Source organism: Terrapene carolina, unplaced genomic scaffold (genome assembly GCF_002925995.2).
Source record: "Terrapene carolina triunguis isolate 2854851 unplaced genomic scaffold, T_m_triunguis-2.0 Scaffold374, whole genome shotgun sequence".
NCBI lineage: Eukaryota > Metazoa > Chordata > Testudines > Emydidae > Terrapene > Terrapene triunguis.
In genome coordinates this window covers 2,280,098-2,299,836 of record NW_020664725.1, presented here as the reverse complement: position 1 = coordinate 2,299,836, position 19,739 = coordinate 2,280,098, and the positions used below count along the sequence as shown (strand labels likewise).

Below are 19,739 nucleotides of genomic sequence, written 5' to 3'. Positions count from 1 at the left end.
GTTCCAAAGAGGATGGATCTAGACTGTTCTCAGTGGTGGCAGATGACAGAACAAGGAGTAATGGTCTCAAGTTGCAGTGGGGGAGGTCTAGGTTGGATATTAGGAAAAACTATTTCACTAGGAGGCTGGTGAAGCACTGGAATGGGTTACCTTGGGAGGTGGTGGAATCTCCATTCTTAGAGGTTTTTAAGGCCCAGCTTGACAAAGCCCTGGCTGGGATGATTTAGTTGGGGTTGGTCCTGCTTTGAGCAGGGGATTGGACTAGATGACCTCTTGAGGTCTCTTCCGACCTTAATCTTCTATGATGGGAGCCAGGTAGACACCTCTCCTGGGGGCAGGTAATCCCACCTCAGGACACCAGGGGGCGCCCTGCCTGTTCCTCTGATGAGGCGGGTACTGGCTATAATTAAACAGGACACTTGGCTGGACTTACCCCAGGTCTGACCCAGTCCAGGAAAGCCTATGTAATACAGTTAAGGCACTGGTTAGACTAACCGAACCCATGGTGTTATGGTATAAAGAAGAAGCTGTTTCTGAATCAATGTGATTTCCAAAGCACCCAGGGGATCTCAACGTCCAATTCCCATTCATTTTAATGGGTATCCAAAGTCTTCAGGCGGCTTTGGGAATCTCAGCCTAAAATGACAGGTGAAGTGTTCATTGGCTACGAGTAGGGCCCTACCAAATTCACAGCCGTGAAAAACATGTCACAGACCGAGAAATCTGGTGTCCCCGGTGAAATCTGGCTATTGTGGTGGTGGGGGGGGACCCACAGGATTGCAACCCTTTCTTCTGCGCTGCCTTCCGAGCTGGGTGCCCAGCCACCAGCCGCTGCTCTCCACTCTCTGTCCACCCAGCACCATCAGCAGCAGCACAGAAGTGAGGGTGGCATAGTATGGGGGGAGGGTTTGTAACTTTTTGCAGGGAGGCAGGGCCGGCCTTACGGGTGTGCGATGTGGGCAACTGCTAAGGGCGCCGTGGTCATTCCCCCCTAGGGTGACCAGACAGCAAATGTGAAAAATCGGGACGGGGGTGGGGGGTAATAGGAACCTATATAAGAAAAAGACCCAAAAATCGGGACTGTCCCTATAAAATCAGGACATCTGGTCACCCTATTCCCCCCCTCCACACACTGCCAGCCCAAGGCCCCTATAAACCCCAAGTGCTGGGCATGGAGCCGGGGAGGAGCAGGGCTGGGGACTCCTACCTTGTGCCAGGCTCCAGCTGCTAGTCCCGGCTGCGCTGTGGAGGGGCAGGAGGGACTTCCTCTTCCCCTGCACGGCCTGCTGATAGGTCCGGGTCAGACCCACCCCAGGGAATCTCCCCCGGCTGCAGGAAGCTCCACGGCTGCTGGCTGGGATCCTAGCTCTGAAGGCAGCGCCGTCGCCAGCAGCAGCGCCGAAGTAAGGGTGGCAATATCGCGTCCCCACTACCGTAGCCTTGTGACTGCTCCCCACCTTCCCCCTTTTGGGTCAGGACCCCCATGAAATTTCAGATTTAAATATCTGAAACGGTGACATTTAAGATTTTACAAATCCTATCATAATGAAATGTACCAAAATGGAGCGGGAATTTGATGGGGCCTTAGCCATGCGTCTATATTCTCTCTGCATCACCCCGCCTCCTAGCAGTTGGCCCAGCCTGTTCTTAATGCAGAGTCGATAACAAACGGAGGTGCTGGCAGCAGGTGCTTGTTGTAAAGGGGACACTGTCTGTACTCACACGGCCACTCTGCCCACGCATAGCGCAGGCGGGTGACAGCGGCCCTGCAGCCAGGGCTGGACAGCGTCACTGCGTGGGACGATGCAGACACCATGGGTGCTGGAACCCACTGGCACGGCTCCTGCGCCGAGAGCTGGGGCCGGTCAGAGCAGCATACCTGCCGGAAGAAGCACAGACCAGTCACGTGACCTTGCTCTGCCGCACTGAGCTGTAGCTCTGTTGTTTTCTGGCTCAGGCGGCTGCATCGCTGCGCTCTGGGGTGGAGATTGCAGAGCTGCCCTGCAGTGCATGCGATTGCTTAGGGCCCCACGCACCTCCCAGCTCAGCCTCCTCTCCCCCTCGGACAGCAGGGGACGCAGCTTCCCCACCTCAACAGCAGGAGAAGCAGCATTTGCTAGATCGCCCCTCTAGCCCTGGGCTCCAGCACATCTGGGATTTTTCCACTGCAAACTTTTATTTAGACAACTAGCCAGCGTGCGGCAAGAGCTGCCTGCCCCACTGACATCAGGCCAGCTATTCCAGCAGGGGGCACAGCCCGAGCTGATGGTGCTGGAGGGGTCATGTGCCCCCCGGAGAGCACTCAGGCTAGCCCAGTAACAGTGCAGCCCCTCTGCCCTTGGCGCTTGCCTTGAGACGTGCAGGGACCCCCATGCTCCTCACCTCAAAGATGCGGTCGTGCATTAGAAGCAGCAGGAGTTCCTGGCCATACGTCACGTTAATGAGGCCCCTGGCTCCATCCACCACGACTTTTGTAGGATATGGGCCTTGGAAGACCAGGCCTTTCTCTCCATATGCCACAGCTCGGGCTCCCAGGTGCAGCCGATACGCCACGTTCTGTTTATCCCGGGGGTGAATGCTGCAAAGAGGGAAGCAGAGGGGAAATGATGGGGAGAGGGCAGGGAGCCACTTCCCAGCAGTGCAGCCAAAGGCAGTGGCTCCTGAAACTCCACCTCTGCCAGCAGAGGGCGCCGTGTAGCTCCAGGGTGCCCTCACCCCACCCCAGCAGCTAAGAACTTTGTCTAACTGCAGGATGAGTCAACCGGACCCTGCAGCAACTGCCTGGAGGGGTTGGGGGTGGGAGCAGATGCTGGAGGGAGCAGGTCTGCCAGGGAGGGGGACTGACTAAGACAGCAGCCAACCCTGGACGTAAAGAAGTCAGCCGTGGGAGGGGAGGGCTAGGGGCTCCCTCCACAGCAGCAGCAGCAGCATCTCCTGGACTGCAGATTGGCTGCAGGGTCCCAATCAAAGGGCCGATGACCAGGCCTGCTGCTGGGGTGGGGAGCAGCGGGGAGCGGTGGTAGGTCTGGCCTGACAAATGATCTGGAAGGGAAGCGGGGAGCAGCTGTGACTGCCAGTGGGGCTAGAGGAAGAGCACAATGGGATCAGGAGAGGTTAGAGAGGCCACCGGCCAAACCTGAGCCAAGCCCAGTTACCAATCTCCGTGCAGCAATGAAGAGCGCTGAGTCGGCGCAGCTGCAGCATACGAAGATAACGGCAGGCAGTCTAGTTCCGGGGGCAGGGAAAAGACTCCTGGGCAGATCCCTCCCAAAGTCCCCCCCTGCACCGAATGGAAAGGGGGCACCCATCTCAAACCACCGCTGAGAGCACAAGCTCAAAGAGCCCAGCCTCCGCGGGACGGTCTCCCAGAGACCAGGCTACCGAACAGATCCCAGCTCAGCTCCCCAGGCTGCTCTGGGGGGCAATGGGCCCCAAGGATCTCGTGCCAGGCGCTGTGGCGCTGTCAATCGCCCCTCCCACGTATGCTGAGTACACCGATGCTGCATGCACCTGTGCGCCAAACCCGCCTGCACCAGCCTCTCCACAAAGCCCTCTGCCCACTAGCGGTGAGCTCCGAGTGCCTGCCCCCAGTACCTGTGTCCTTTACTGGCTATCACAGCAGTGCACCCAAGCACGCTATGCCGCCCGGTACTTGACAGGGCTAGCGACCTGTACATCTCCCCGCCTCACACACCCAGCTGGGAAAAGCACAGCTAACAGATCTGGGAGGCCAGTGACACGGGGGTGGGGAGTGGCCCTGGAGCACTGTGCATTAGGGGATTTTTTCTCCTCCCCTTTCGGCACTCCCTGTCCTCCTCCTCTTTCCCAGCCCTGCCCCACTCTCCTCCCACACTGCAGCATGGCCCGACAGACGCCGCTTCAGCCCCGCCCCTCCTGTGTGGGGAAAGGCCCTGGCACCTCCAGGCCGGGTGCTATGGAACGTCCCCTGGGCGCACTGCAGGCTGCTGTGCAGGGAGTGGGCAGTTACCTGCCGTAGGGTGAGTGCTCGTCGCACAGATCCACCGCCACGGCCATGAAGGTGTTGGGCATTCTCTTGTTGGGCGCGTAGCCGTAGTCAGCTGTCTGGTGCCACCGAATGCGGGGGAAACGGTCATCCTGGTCCTGCCGGCGGAACGTGGATAACTGCAAAGACAGGGAGAGCTGGGAAAGAGCTGATCCCGCACCGGGGCCAGAGCCCGCCCTCGCCAGCCCTGCTTCCCAGTGTCCCACACATCAACCCACCCCAGCAGGGGGCGGCCCAGGAGGCCCTGACTTGCGCCAGCAGCCCCATACTAACTCCCCATGCGGAGAGTTGAGCTTCTGCTTCACCCCAGGCCATGAGACACCAGGGCCAGGGGACGCCCCAGTCAGGCAGAGCGGGGTCACCATGGCATAGAGCAGCAGTTCTCCACCAAGGCCCCCTGAGCAGGTTTCAGGGGGTCCGCCAAGCAGAGCTGGCATTAGACTCACTAGAGCCCAGGGCAGAAAGCCGAAGCCCCGCCGCCCGAGCCCTGCCACCTGGGGCTCAAGCCGAAGCCTGAGCAACTTAGCTTCGCAGGGCCCCTGGCAATTGGCCCGCTTGCTACCCCCAGTGCCGGCCTGGCTTTTATACAGGGGCGCTGGAACAATGTGTATAGTGGGGGTGCTGAGAGCCATTGAACCAAACCGTAACCCCTGGATATGATGGAAACCCCTTCAAGCCAGGGGGTGCAGCTGGACCCCCAGCTCCCCTAGTTCCAGCACCTATGGTTTTATATGCAGAAGTGGAGTTTTTATAGCACGTTGGGAACCCCTGGCACAGAGGGTGGCAGGCAGGCAGAGGAGGAGCGGTGGGTTGGGACAGAGGGCAGATGACCGGTGGGAAGGGAGCTGGGCGAGGCTCATCAGCGGGACTGCGGGCAGGGCACTAACTCTAAGGTCAGCTGGACTCTCTCAGCTCGTCCCCTCACGCCCTTTCCCTCCCCATCCCTGCTGGGCTCAGTCCTTCTCCATCAGCTTCTCCTCAGAGTGCGCCTCTGACGCTCCTCCATCCCAGCACTCTCCTCCTTCCTCCCAGGCCTCTCCCTCCACCCATACACTCCTTCTTTCCTTCGCCTCCCCCACTCACCTGAAGCCAGGAGAGCCTGGGGGTGAGGCAGACAAGGGGACAGAGCAGGGGTGGCGTCTCTTCCCCCTTTCCCCTCCCAGTGCGTCAGGAGGGGAAGTGAGGGTCTAAGATGTGGGGGGCCCTGTCTTCCCCCGCTCCCCGTTCTGCTGTGAGATAGAGACAGGAACAGAGGAGCCGGCAGGGCACAGACCCCAGCCAGCATGAAAAGGGGACAGGCAGCAGTGCCTGACTGCCCCGCAGGGGCAAGAGCGTATATCACCCCTCCAGCACAACTCACAGCTCACTCTCCCCCTACAAGGCCTCTGTGCCGGGACTTGGCGCCTATGGCAAGACCACTCCTGGGTCCATTAGCGTCAAGGAGTCAGCAGGGAAACTCTGATCAAACTGACTCAACCTGGCCCTCCCCTCGGTCCTGCGCAGCATCAGGGATCGCTCTGCAGTGAAGTGAACGAAACAAGCAGCGAGCAGGAGCTGGCTCTGAGCAGCGATTCCTGTCTCCGTGGTCAGCACCCTGGCTACCAGTCACCTGGACAAACCCAAAGGGGAAGAGCGGCTGCGTTTGCCCCTCAGACCCGGCATGGAAGGCTCTGCGCCAGTCCGCGATGAGAGCTGGGAACGTGCAGTTGTACAGATCTGTGTTCACGAAGGTGTTTGCTTCACCTGCAATGAGCACACGGGACAAGTGAGAGCTGAGCCCAGCACCGGAAGTGGCGTGGCCGGTGCCGTGATACGCTGCCAGACTTACCCTGGTACCAGATGACGCCCGTGAGGGTCATGTTGAGGAGCGGGTGGATCATCGCATTCCAGAGCACAGAGGGCATCTTAGGGCCAGAAAGCAGCGTGGGAAGAAGAAACCTATGACACAAGACAAGCAAAGATTGGTGGGGGGCAGCACCTCACGCCACACAAGGTGACCGGCCAACTCCAGGTGGCATTGATCCCCTATGGTGGGCAATCACTGGACTTGTTCCTCGGGGACTGGATACACAGGACCAAAAGAGGTGAACCGTTTGGGGTCAGACCGACAGGGCTAAAAGCACTGGGAAAAGACGAGCCCAGCCCGAGGGAGATGAGCTGGAAAAACAGCCTCTAGGGAAGGGGTTAAATGGTCACTAACGAGATGCCGTTCCCAACTCCTCTGGGGTTATTCCAGCACGTGCCCTGCCAGCCCTGCCTGTGTCATTGTTCTAGTCGCATCGCACTCCCCCCGGGTATCAACCCACAGGGGAGGCTTTTCAAGAGTGGAAAGTCAGGGCTTGAATTACTCCGGTGCGGAATGAAATAGGGTTTGAGGCTGGCCCAGCAAGGGCTGGAGGCAGCAGCCAGGGAAGCTTCAGGGGAGTGGGGTGAAGGAGGTGGCGGCTGTGAGTGCAATGGGGTGGGGAGGAAGAGGAGGTTAAGGGCAAGGTGGTGCAGAGGAGCTGGAAGCCATGCGCACATGGGGGCAGGAGCTGGAAGCTCTGGAGAGGGGCGTGGTGGGGACAGTTCATTCAGGTGGAATGGGTCCGGCGAGGGCACTGAGGGGACGGCTTATACTTAGGGCCTTACCAAATTCCCAGTGCCTTTTGGTCAATGTCATGACCAGGGTTTTTTTAAATTAGTCAGTTTCACAGTTTCAGATGTTTACATCTAAAATTTCATGGTGTTGTAACCCTGGGGGTCCTGACCCCAAAGGTGGTCAGGGTATGGGGGTCACAAACTTATTGTAGGGGGGGAGGGGTCGTGGGATTGCCACTTTCACTTCTGCCCTGCTGCTGGCAGGCACACGGCTTTCAGAGTTGGGCAGCCAGAGAGGAAGGCTGCTGGCCAGGCACCCAGCTCTAAAGCCAGCACTACCGCCAGCAGCAGTGCTGAAGTGAGGGTCGCAGGCTATTGGGAGAGGGTGGGTTACCATATGTCATAGAATCATAGAAGCTTAGGGTTGGACGAGACCTCAGGGGGTCATCTAGTCCAACCCCCTGCTCAAAGCAGGACCAATTCCCAACTAAATCATCCCAGCCAGGGCTTTGTCAAGCCAGGCCTTAAAAACCTCTAAGGATAGAGATTCCACCATCTCCTTAGGTAACGCATTCCAGTGCTTCATCACCTGCCTAATGAAATAGTTTTTCCTAATATCCAACCTAAACCTCCCCCTCTGCAATTTGAGACCATTACTCCTTGTTCCGACATCTGCCTCCACTGAGAACAGCCAAGCTCCATCCTCTTTGGAACCCCCCTTCAGGTAGTTGAAGGCTGCTATCAAATCCCCCCCTCACTCCTCTCTTCTGCAGACTAAATAACCCCAGTTCCATCAGCCTCTCCTCATAAGTCATGTGCCCCAGCCCCCTAATCATTTTCGTTGCCCTCCACTGGACTGTCTCCAATTTGTCCACATCCTTTCTGTAGTGGGGGGCCCAAAACTGGAGGCAATACTCCAGGTATGGCCTCACCAGTGCCAAATAGAGGGGAATAATCACTTCCCTCGATCTGCTGGCAACGCTCCTACTAATACAGCCCAATATGCTGTTAGCCTTCTTGGCAACAAGGGCACCAGGAGCGCCGCCAGCTTTTCTGTCGCCCTAGGTGGCGGAAGGTCCCGCCACCGAAATACCACCGTGGTCGCCACCCCCCAAATTGTAGCGCCCTAGGCGACCACCTAGGTCGCCTAATGGGTTGCTCCAGCCCTGAAGGGCACACTGTTGACTCATATCCACACCAGCTTCTCATCCACTGTAATCCCCAGATCTGTTTCTGTCCAGTTTTCCCAGCAGTCTCCTGCCCCAGTGGAGGGCTGACAGCTGAAGCTGCAGCCTCCCCGTGTGGAGGAGGTGACAGCTGGAGCTCCAGAGCTTCTTGCAGCTGGGGGAGGTTCCTGGAGATGGGTCTGACCTGCCCTGGGAGTGGTCCCTGCAAGGGAGGAGGAAGTCTGGTCCCTCCCCATCCCCTGCCAGGACTAGCAGCTGGAGCCGGTGCAGGGTAGGAGCCCCCAGCTGGGTGCCAGATTTCACCGGGGAGATCAGATTTCACGGTCCATGACGTGTTTTTCACAGCCGTGAATTTGCTCTCAATGTCCTCACCGTCTGGCGTCGCCTGTGAGCCCGCACTCCTGCAGCGCCCTTCCTGAGGACCAGGCTTCAATGCAGGTCCCTCCCCAGGAGGACTCCACTAATCCTATGGGGTACTGGAGCGTCTCGTACAAGTGACGGCCAAACAGCCAACACACAGCTGAGAAGTAGCTGAAGTTCCCGTGACCCAAGTTTTCTGTTCAGGAAAAAGAGAATCGAGAGGCAAACAACAGAAAACTGCAGGTGATGCAAATGTCAGGGGGAGCTTCCAGAGGCAAAGCTGCAAGTGCTGGGGGGGGGACACCCCCGCCAGGGAAATCCATCCTGTGGGAGGGCCAGTGCAAGGACAGAGTCTACCTGGCCAGTGTCCTGTCTGATCCAGAGGAGCAATTCCAAAGGGAGGGGAATTGTTAGGCTGAATATCAGGGAAGCCTTCCAGAAATGGGCATCACCTCTCAAGGGATGGGAGAAATTCCCGTCAGCACTAGACTGAACACCACACTGTAAAACATGCTGGAGGAAACAACCTGCATTGATCCCAAGGGCTGCCTGGAGAGGACATCACTGCTCCCTACAGCAGCTTCCCACCCATTTCAAAGGTCTTGGTCCTTATCTTTAAGGCGCTCAATGGCCTAGGCCCAGCGTATCTAAGAGCCTCGAAGTCCAGGATGAAGATGTGGTTGACAACTCCATTCCTCAGGCACAATGGAACTTTCCAGCACCACGGTAAAGCTGGTCTGTGCAGGAGACAGAGCTTTCTCAGGGGCTGGGTCCGGACTCTGGACTGAACTACCTCAGGACCATCACAAACCTCCCCACCTTCCACTCCAAGGGCCAGGTACATTCTCCAGCCAGTCATTGCTAAGACACAGAGCAGTATGGCCATGTAAAAACAACAAAACCACTCCCAAAGCAAACGGCTCCACTGCATACATAATCCTGCCCCTGGGAGAGGATGAGAGAAAGAATAAACTGCTTGTGACTGATGCTAAATGCACAACTGGAAACTCAGATATTTTTGAGGGTGAGGGTGGAAGAACCTATCCAAGGGTGACCAGATAGCAAGTGTGAAAAATCAGGAAGGGGCTGTAGGGGGTAATAGGTGCCTATATAAGACAATGCCCCGAATATCAAGACTGTCCCTATAAAATCTGGACATCCCTAACCTATACAGACTAGAACAAGTATTCTAGAAATCAGAGCTGGAAGAGAACACCTCCAGGATTTAAAATTTATACATAGGGTTTGCTCTCTTTTGTTTCTTTATGATGGATGAAGAAGGTCTGAAAGGTTCTTTCTGCTTGTTTTTTTACCTTAGCTAAACCTGGAAGGTGGCATCTGGTCTCGCCCGGTTAAACAACAGGGTTCTTGAAAGTCTCAGAGAAGGTGGGCTGACATTCCTGCCCCTACGTATCAGTTAGGCTTTGGAGCTAAACAGGCCCTTTTTAAGGGGGATTTGTACTCACCAGCTGTCGGTATAGACCACTCCAAGTCAATCTTCGCCAGGTCCTGCAATTCCACTTCAGACTGAATAAGAGAGGCCGTGAACACACGGACATATGGATAGAGAGGTGCCTCGGAGAGCTCCTTACTGGCATTGATTATCTAGGAAACAGGCAGGGCGGTGAATCATCATGGCCTTTCCTGCAGCAGTCATGGCTGCTAATTGCGTGGTTAACATACAGTCTGCAGCGCTGAACTCCTGCAGGTCCCAATGACAAATACTCCGGAGGGTGAGGTCACTTAGGAGTGCAAGAGGCTGGGAAGTTGTGGAAACTCCAGCCGCATGGGAGAGATTTAAAACTAGACTGGACAAAACACTAGGAAAACTGAACTGGATTTCTATGATTCCTTGTCGCTCACTTAGCAAGCTTAATGTCTGACCCTGACAGATCAAAAGGGAACAACTTTCTTTGGACATAGTTACCAGCCCTGTCCCAACCCCTACAAAGGCTAATGCCTCATTACATACTGGAGATTACCTGGGAAACTGTCATCTCCATGTTACTTTGCCCACTGCAGAGCCAGACGTCTCCAAAGTAGATATCCCGCAGCGTAAGATTCTTTGGCTCTTCCCTGGAATGCTGCTCTGCCATCACACTATAAGGGCCACCATGGTTCATAGGAGCCAGTACAACTTTCCAGGTCCCAGAGTGCTCTGAAACATGAAGCAAAGGACCCTGACTTGATAGCAGCAAGCACAGATCCCTGATTGGTATCAATCCAGCAATACAAACAGAGGTTTTTATTAAATGAAAAGGGACATTTCATATCATGGTGCTTTAATAGGGCTAATTTTACAAAGCTGAAAACAATTATGAGCTAAAGCAGCTGGGAGGAAGAATTTAATTAGAAAATATGTGCAATAATTAGGAATCATTTAAGAACATCTTACTAGATACCCAAAAAGCCACAATCCCACAAATGAGGAAGAAGGTCGTGCCCATTAAAAAACCAAATGGGTTTAGAGGGGAAGTGAAGACAACTATAAAAACTAAAAAAATAATATATAACAAATAGAAGAAAGGTGAAGTTGAGAATAATGAATATAAATCAGAAGTTAGGAATTGTAGAAAATTGATAGGGGAAGCAAATGGACACAAGGAGACATCTATGGCCAGCAGAGTCAAGGAGAAAAAGGAGTTTTTAAAATGTATTAGGAACAAAAAAAATCCTGACAATGGTATTGGTCCATTACTAGATGGAAATGGCAGAATTATCAATAACAATGCTGGAAAGACAGAAGAGGTCAATAAATATTTCCTTTCTGTATTTGGGGGAAAAAACAGATATAATCAAGGGCTGTCAATTAATAGCAGTTAGCTCATGTGATTAACTCAAGAAATTAATTGTGATTAAAAAAATGAATCACAATTAATTACAGTTTTAATTGCACTGTTAAACAATAGAATACTAATTGAAATGTATTAAATATTTTGGATGTTTTTCTACATTTCAAATATATTGATTTCAATTACAACACAGAATGCAAAGTGTACAGTGCTCACTTTATATTATTATTTTTATTATAAATATTTGCACTGTAAAAATGATAAACAAAGAAATAGTATTTTTCAATTCACCTCATACAAGTACCATAATGCAATCTCTTTATCGTGAAATTGAAACTTACAAATGTAGATTTTTTTTTTTAACATAACTGCACTCAAAACAAAACTTAAGAGCCTACAAGTCCACTCAGTCCTACTTCTTGTTCAGCCAATCGCTAAGACAAACAAGTTTGTTTACATTTACAGGAGATAATGCTGCCCTTTTCTTATTTACAATTTCACCTGAAAATGAGAACAGGTGTTCGCATGGCATTTTTGTAACCGGCACTGCAAGGTCTTTATGTGCCAGATATGCTAAATATTTGTATGTCCCTTCATGCTTCGGTCACCATTCCAGAGGACATGCTTCCATGCTGATAACGCTCGTTAAAAAAATAACGCGTTAATTAAATTTTGACTGAACTCCTTGGGAGAGAATAGTATGTCTCCTGCTCTGTTTTACCCGCATTCTGCCATGTATTTCATATTGGATGATGACCCACAACACATTGTTCTTTTTAAGAACATTTTCACTGCAGATTGGATAAAACGCAAAGAAGGTACCAATGTGAGATTTCTAAAGATAGCTGCAGCACTCGACCCAAGGTTTAAGAATCAGAAGTGCCTTCCAAAATCTGAGAGGGGCGAGGTGTGGAGCATGCTGTGACGGGGTGTACCGGCCCTGCAGTGGGCCGCCAAGGGCGGACCAATCATTGTGGGTCCAGGAGGCCACACCCCCTCTTCCCTGATGCGTATGCTCCAAGTGGAGAACTCAGATAAAAGGAGGCAGCCCAGGCCAGTCAAGAGGAGGCGGGGGCGAAGGAGGAAGGGAGTACACTGCTGGCTCTTGCAGAGGTACCTGCAGCGCCCCTGGCGGTAAAGCCCGGGGACCGGGTCCGGGACTACCCACCAGACGACCCGCCAGCTGTGGAGACCGCCGTGGAAGCCGAGCCACTGCCCGTTGAGGAAGCTGCCTAAAGTATGCCCCAGCCCCGAGAGGCATGAGGCCTATAGACTGATTGTTTGCTTGCCTCACCCCGCCCCGGGTTGCAGCCTGCTTGCTGCTTCGCCCTGCCCAGGGGGCTAATTCCACAGACTGTTTGATTTTTTGGCCACTCAGAATCCAAGGATTACCCGTTTAGGTGACCCTGTGCGCGGGCCGGGCCACAGTTGACAGAAATCACCCCCGGGGAAGCCCACGACCAAGTGGTGGAGTGGGCCACCTCCATACTGGACTGACACCCCAGCTCGACCAGCAAGGCCCTGCCCATCATTCAGATGATGAAAGTGAACATGTGTCGGTCCGCACTGCTTTGGATCGTTATCGAGCAGAACCTGTCATCAGCATGAATGTCACCAACATCACCTCTGGAACGGTAGTTGAAGCATGAAGGGACATATGAATCTTTAGCGCATCTGGCACATAAATATCTTGCAATGCTGGCTACAACAGTGCCATGGGAATGCGTGTTCTCACTTTCAGGTGACATTGTAAACAAGACGCGGGCAGCATTATCTCACTTGTTTGTCTGACCGATTGGCTGGAGTAGGACTGAGTAGACTTGTAGGCTCTAAAGTTTTACATTGTTTTATTTTTGAATGCAGTTATTTTTTGTACATAATTCTACATTTGTAAGTTCAACTTTCATGATGAAGAGATCGCACTATAGTACTTGTATGAGGTGAATTGAAAAATACTATTTCTTTTGTTTTTTACAGCACAAATACTTGTAATCAAAAATAAATATAAAAAGTGAGCACTGTACACTTTGTATTCTGTGTTGTAACTGAAATCAATACATTTGAATATGTAGAAAACATCCAAAAATATTTAAATAAATGGGATTCTATTATTAACAGTGCAATTAATCACAATTAATTTTTTTTAAAATCGCTTGACAGCCCTAATATAATCTCGTCATATGATGATGATGATGATAACATGCTCCATTCCACTAGTATCTCTGGAGGATATTAAACAGAAGCTACTACAGTTAGATATTTTAAAATCAGTAGGTGCAGATAGCCAGCTCTTTTAAAACTTTTGGAAGCAGGTTGAGGAGCAGACTGGACCATTAATGGTTATTTTTAATAAGTCTTGGGGAAGTTCCAGAAGACTGGCAGAAAGCTAACACTGTGCCAATTTTTAAAAAGGGTAAACGGGTTGACCTAGATAATTATAGGCCTGTCAGCCTGACATTGATCTCAGGCCTGGTCTACACTACGACTTTAATTTGGATTTAGCTGCGTTAATCCGAATTAACCCTTCACCCGTCCACACTACAGAGCCAGTTAATTCGAATTAAAGGGCACTTAAAATCGATTTCTGTACTCCACCTCGACGAGCGGAGTAGCCCCAAAATCGATTTTGTTAATTCGAATTAGGGTTAGTGTGGCCGCACACCACCGAATTAATGTGGTTAAATTAATGGGGTAGTGTGGCCACACACCACCAAATTAATAAGGTTAAAAACCGAATTAATGTGCTTAGTGTGGCCGCGCACAATCGAATTTATACAACCTGTTTCCCAAATTCGAATTATCTAAATTCGGATTAATCCCGTAGTGTAGACATACCCTCAGTCAAGATAATGGATTAATAACAAACTATAGGAAGGTAATGTAATGAATGCAAATCAACATGGGTTTAAGGAAAATAGATCTAGTCAAACTAATTTGATTTTTTTATGAGATTACATGTTTAGTTGATAAAGGTAATAGCATTGACGTAATATACTTAGACTTCTGTAAGGCATTTGACTTGGTACAACATAACATTTTGATTAAAAAAGTAGAACGATATAAAATTAACATGGCACACATGAAATGGATTAAAAACTGGCTGATAGGTCTCAAAGTGTAATTGTAAATAGAGAATCGTCATCAAGTAGGTGTGTTTCCATTGGGGTCCACAGGGATCAGTTCTTGGCCCTACGCTATTTAACATTTTTATCAATAACCTGGAAGAAAACATAAAATTATCACCGATAAAGTTTGCAGATGATGCAAAAATTGGGGATGTGGAAGATGACGAAGAGGACAGGTCACTGATTCAGAGCCATCTAGATCCCTTGGTAAACTGGGTATAAGCAAACAATATTTAATATGGGCTCTTCAGTCTAGCAGAGGAAGGTCGAACACGATCCACTGGCTGAAAATTGAAGCTAGACACATTCGGACTGAAACAAGGTGTAAATTTTTAACAGTGAAAGTAATTAACCATTGGAACAATTTACCAATTGTCGTGGTGGACTCTCCATCACTGACCATGTTTAAATCAAGAGTGGCTGTTTTTTTCCTAAAAGCTCTGCTCTAAGAATTATTTGGGGGAAGTTCTGTGGCCTGTGTTACACAGGAGGTCAGACTAGATGATCATAATGGTCCCTTCTGGCCTTGGAATCTATGAAAATTGTCACTTAAACCCCGCCCCAGACTCTCTGAAATTTGTTCTCCTGCTGATGTTCTACGTAACTCCTGCCACCTCCACCACAGAGAGGCAATGGAGAAAACATGATTTTCCTCTGGTTTTTCAGTATGCTGACTTTGTGCATTCTACAGCACGTGAGGAGCGGAGTCAGTCGCCCCTGAGGTTTGTGCGGCGCTTTCCCCCAGCAACAGGAACAGAAAAACATTTTAAGCTATAAGAAGAACGTGATTGGAAAGCCCCAAATATTGGCAAAGATTGTCTTTCTAGGACCACATCCATCATCCTAGCGTCTCCAGTAACTGGGGATGGGAGAAGAGAAGGGGATGCCATGATGTCCACTAGGAGCCTCGCAATGCAGGCCAGATTTACTGGGAAGGACATAGGCCCCAATCCCACATGCTGTTGCGAGTGATCAAATCCCTGCACCTGATCAGAGCTCCAATGCCTTCAAAGGAGCTCTGTGGGGGGGCATCCACATGGGTGTGACATCCCAGGGTACAGTCCAGACCAGTGGGGGGCTGCATCACCCCTGCTCTGCAAGCTTGGATGCCTTACAATGCCTTGCTGAAGTAGCTCCCACCTGGGCTGCTCACAAACAGATTTCTAGCATGCAAGCCACACGCTGAGTGTTTGTGTGTAACTGCAGCCTGCCCGCGACACTTGGGTTACACTCTGGGTCTCACCAGCCGTGGTTTCACTGCATGGTGACCCCAACACACCCCCAGTCCCAGATCTCCCCCAGAAATGTATGTCCTGTGCTGGCCAGCCCTCTCCTGGACAGTGCAAACTACTTTAAGTTTGTTATTCCTTAACAGGAACAATAAGCCAGCCCATTATTTCAAATAGTTATTCAGACGCTTCAATTTACACACACAGGGTTAGCTATAACAGTAAAACAAGTGTATTAACTACAAAGAGAGAGGTTTTAAGTGAGTACAAGTAATGAGGCGTAGAAATCAGAAAATAAAGATAAAATGCTTACTAATGCCTAACTTAAACTATATCAGATTCAAGCCCAGTTTCTCATCACATGCTTTCTGCAATGTTACTGAGCAGACTCTCAGGTCCGGAACCCTCCCCCAGAGTTCAACACTTGCTTCCTTGTTCTTTTCAGGTGCAGTGAATGTGATAGGCAGGGAGAGAGAGGGGTGGTCCCTTAGGCCCCTCCTTTTTATAGTTTCAGTCCCCCTCTCGAAACACATTTCCAGCGGGGCACTAGGAGACAAAAAGTCTGTGTGGAAGGATGTTCCTTGCTGGCTTTTCCTCACCTGTTTGAGCTTCCTTTGTCTCTCCTTCCTGCTTGATGACTCTGTTTACTGCTTAAATGCAAATTAAGCAAAGCACACACTTTTCTGGTTAGGACAGCAATGTTTGCCAACTTCTGTTGGGCAGGGCTATGGGTTCGGAACACGTGTTAATAACACCATACAGGGGACTCTTATAACTACCTGTACAATGTTGCCACAGAGTTTATCAGGCCAATACGGACCAGCAAATTATGAGTTTTCAAACGATACCTTACAAGACATACTTTGTACAAAAATTATTACACCTCTACCCCGATATAACGCTGTCCTCCGGAGCCAAAAAATCTTACCGTGTTATAGGTGAAACCGCGTTATATCGAACTTGCTTTGATCCGCCCCCCCGGAGCACTGCTTTACTGCGTTATATCTGAATTCGTGTTATATCGGGTCGCATTCTATCGGGGTAGAGATGTACTATGCTATTGCAAGCAAGCAAAGCCCTACACCTGAACAGAGCCCCAAAGCCCTCAAAGGAGCGCTACAGGGGTCCATCCACATGGGACAACATGCAGGATGAGGGTCTTAGATGCTGGGGGTGGCGGGGTGCTCAGAAACGACTGCTAACCAATTATTTGTATTGATGACTTCCAATTAACAGTGTCCATTTAGAGACCTATAGGCCTGAAGCTAAAATGGGAACCACAGAGTGAATTCAGTTGGAGGCAGGCAACTAACTTTTTTCCCTTTCCATGTCGCCTTCAGCTAGAGCATTGTATGAAGTACGTACAGACTGAAAGTCACAGCTCAATCATCATTTGGACACATAAAAGATAAAATAAATCCCCCTTTTTATCCCCATTCCTACACTGAAGAACCTGCACTCGTGCACCTACTTAAAATATCATTTTGACGGCAGCTCAGTAAATAGAGATTCAATTGTTTGAAAACCCAAATGTGCTAGAGTTGGTGTCAAGACTGCAAAAAGGAAGTGTGAGAGGAAGGCAGATTAAATACCAGAAATGCCTCAGCTCCAGGCAGAGATCAGGGCAGAACCTGGCCAAATGTGGCAATACCTGACTTAGTGTGTATACATGGGCAAATCAGAGAAGCACAGATTAAGACTGAGTTTGCTATGTGACTTCAAAAGCCCCCTCACTGGTGCAGGTTTGGCAAAGGGGGCACTTTTGGCCTGTGTGGTGGGAATCTCCATAGAATGCCACTTTGGGGAAAACGATCTGACCATAAACTGTAAAATGCGGGCCCTATGCTGCCTTCTGCTGTGAGGCCTGGAGAGAAGCCAAAAAGAGGGTGCACAAGGTCTATGGAGGTGCGCCACAAATCTGTGCGCTCCAGACAACTGTCAGTTATTGCAGAAAGCAAACAGGCACTTGGGAAGTTGGGACTAGAACATGCCTCCTTCAATTCCACAAGCTTGTACCACGTGAACTACTGGAGAAGCCATCTAACTAGTGCAGCTCCCTATCCTCTCTGAAGGTCAGACGGCAACAACACAAAGCCAACAAATCATAGAGGAAACAGGGTTTGGTGCCACATTCCCCACTGCCTGGGAGCTCATCTGTAGGACAGCCACTTGGTTGGGGAAGTGGATAGTTGCTGCTGTTTGGGGGAATTTTCCTGGCCCTCATCAGAGGCAGGGAGTGGGAACAGAGAGGCCCTGGAAGCTGTGTGGTCATGGGGAAGTGCAAAGCAGTAGGAATCTGAGATTTATTTTATTACCTTCAACTTGTGCCATTTTCTTCATTATTACTTTGCTGTCTTTGGAAAGAGACACGGTAACATTAGCGCCAGCTTCCCCGTAGCCCCATACCACTGCACCGGCTGGTTTCTTCTGTAATACCATGTGGTCACCATAATAGGATGCAAAGCGAAACGTCACACCTAGGATCCACAAAAATGTCATGATCGTCCTGTCAATATTTTACTCCTCACAGAAATGCCAAACCCCTTATCCTCTACGGGGTATGCACTGGGAGGTAGGTAACTGTTAGGAATTTCTGTCTATAGCTGTCATTTTGTGAGACAGAGTTAATGAAGCATGTGATGGGGAGACAAACACACAGTGCTCTCCCATGACAACTTTCCTTTTGTTCTTTCTTATTTTGTTATTTCCCTTTATCTAAAGTAAGTCTTGAGATGGCAGCACACAGTAGCTATTGATTTTGTTGTGACACCTACAATATTGGTGTTGAGATAATACAGCATGTTTGAGCCAAAAATCCTTCTAATAAAGCAAACAAACCAACAAAAGTTGATCATTTTCTGACAGCATAAACTGCTAATAAATACACACTATTATATACTGCCTTGAATGGCTCAGATATCAGCATGATACAAATACTAAGACAGATAAGGAGGATTAGGAAAAACATTGTGTACTATCAGCTACTCTGTTAAAAAGCCACATGTCAATTGTAAACACTGCTTCTAGCATGTAACAATTAAATGGGCAAGATTTTGAGGAGGATAAATAGGTCCATGAGCGGGGAACTGAAGAACTTTAATTGCTGGAATCATCAAAAGTTAATTCCACACAATTGAAAAAAAACAAAACTATTTCTCCACTGATTCAATGCTTGAAGAAATCACAATATTGTACCAATGCTGTAAATATGATGATGGTTGGACTCTAATAAATAATTGGGACCAATGTGTAACAATACTCATAGTAGTTCAGATATGTATTACCAGGGCCCTGTTTATTCGGCTCCCGCTGAATTCACCACAGAATTCACACTCTGCCCATCTGTCACGGAATTCGCCATTTCTAGAATCTGAACTTCCATATAAAAATAATTGTGTTTCTCTCTTTCTCGTGATTTTGAAGCTAACCCTGAAAACGTGAACGGCCTGTAACCAATACAATGCTGTCTTCTAGACTCTGCAGCTGGGACTCTGAGACATGTAACCAGCCCCATCTCTCAATGGAATGTTAACTCTAGAATCCTCAAGATGACCATCTAAAATTTCAATATCTAGATAATGTTCTTACCTGACGATTCCAATCCACCTCCCTTACCACCCCCGGGGTCCAAAGCCCCAGATGGCCACGCATCCGAGTACCACCCCCTTACTTCCATAATGTGGCTATTGGCCAACACAAGAATCTGTGCATACTGCCAACTGAAAATGCAGAAACAGCATCAAACAAATGGAATTTAATAGCACGGAGGAGATTGCGTTAATGGGATTAGTCACTTTCATAATTAATTCAATAACAACCCTTCATTTTTCATTTAAATGAAACTACCAGAATTTCCAATTTGCTGCACCAAAGCCCTGCATAATTCAGAGCAACAGAAGTAAACAGACTCTTAAAAGGACACGTTACAGAAAAACAAGACTGAAGGGAAAAGAGTTACCGAAGGAGCAACACATGAGGGTGTAGTAGGATGAAGGGAGAATGGGAAGACCGGGGAAATCCACAGGAACAGACAGGGGCTTTTATAGAAATTTTGCCTCCTACAAAATTGTGTGTCTCATTTAATGAGGGAAGCAAACCCAAAACAAAACCAAAAAAAGCTGAAAATGGCGATGAAGGAAGGGGCAGAGGGGTCCCCAAATCTGACCTCTCAGGGGTATTCTACACCCTAACTTTTTTTCTTTTTAGATTGAGAGGTAAGTCCCCATCCACAAGGCTTCCAAAGGGGCGGAATGTCTCAGTGAGATTTTTATTGCAACCACAGAAGCCTAACCAACTTGCCTCTCTCAGGTGTTCCCTGGAAGCAGGAAAGTCTAGACAGAGAGAAGGAAAGTTCTCGCTGCTGGGCCCCTCTGATTTGTCACTAGAAAATCAGTTTTGCTTAGGGTTACCATATTTAAAAAATAAAAAAAGAGGACACTCCA

At 49.8% G+C, this 19,739-nt stretch overlaps 1 protein-coding gene across 1 annotated transcript; it reads right to left on the bottom strand.

Annotated features, from left to right (window-relative positions):
* Window positions 1-1,359: 1,359 nt before the first annotated feature.
* SIAE (sialic acid acetylesterase) lies at window positions 1,360-17,769 on the bottom strand. Its single transcript, XM_026657969.2, has 9 exons — window positions 17,613-17,769; window positions 10,134-10,309; window positions 9,618-9,756; window positions 8,164-8,347; window positions 5,853-5,962; window positions 5,634-5,767; window positions 3,989-4,143; window positions 2,383-2,578; window positions 1,360-1,879 (listed from the first exon to the last, which is right to left on the bottom strand). Exons 1-9 carry the CDS (start codon window positions 17,734-17,736, stop codon window positions 1,625-1,627), a joined length of 1,473 nt encoding a protein of 490 aa, XP_026513754.1. The 5' UTR covers window positions 17,737-17,769; the 3' UTR covers window positions 1,360-1,624.
* Window positions 17,770-19,739: the final 1,970 nt, after the last annotated feature.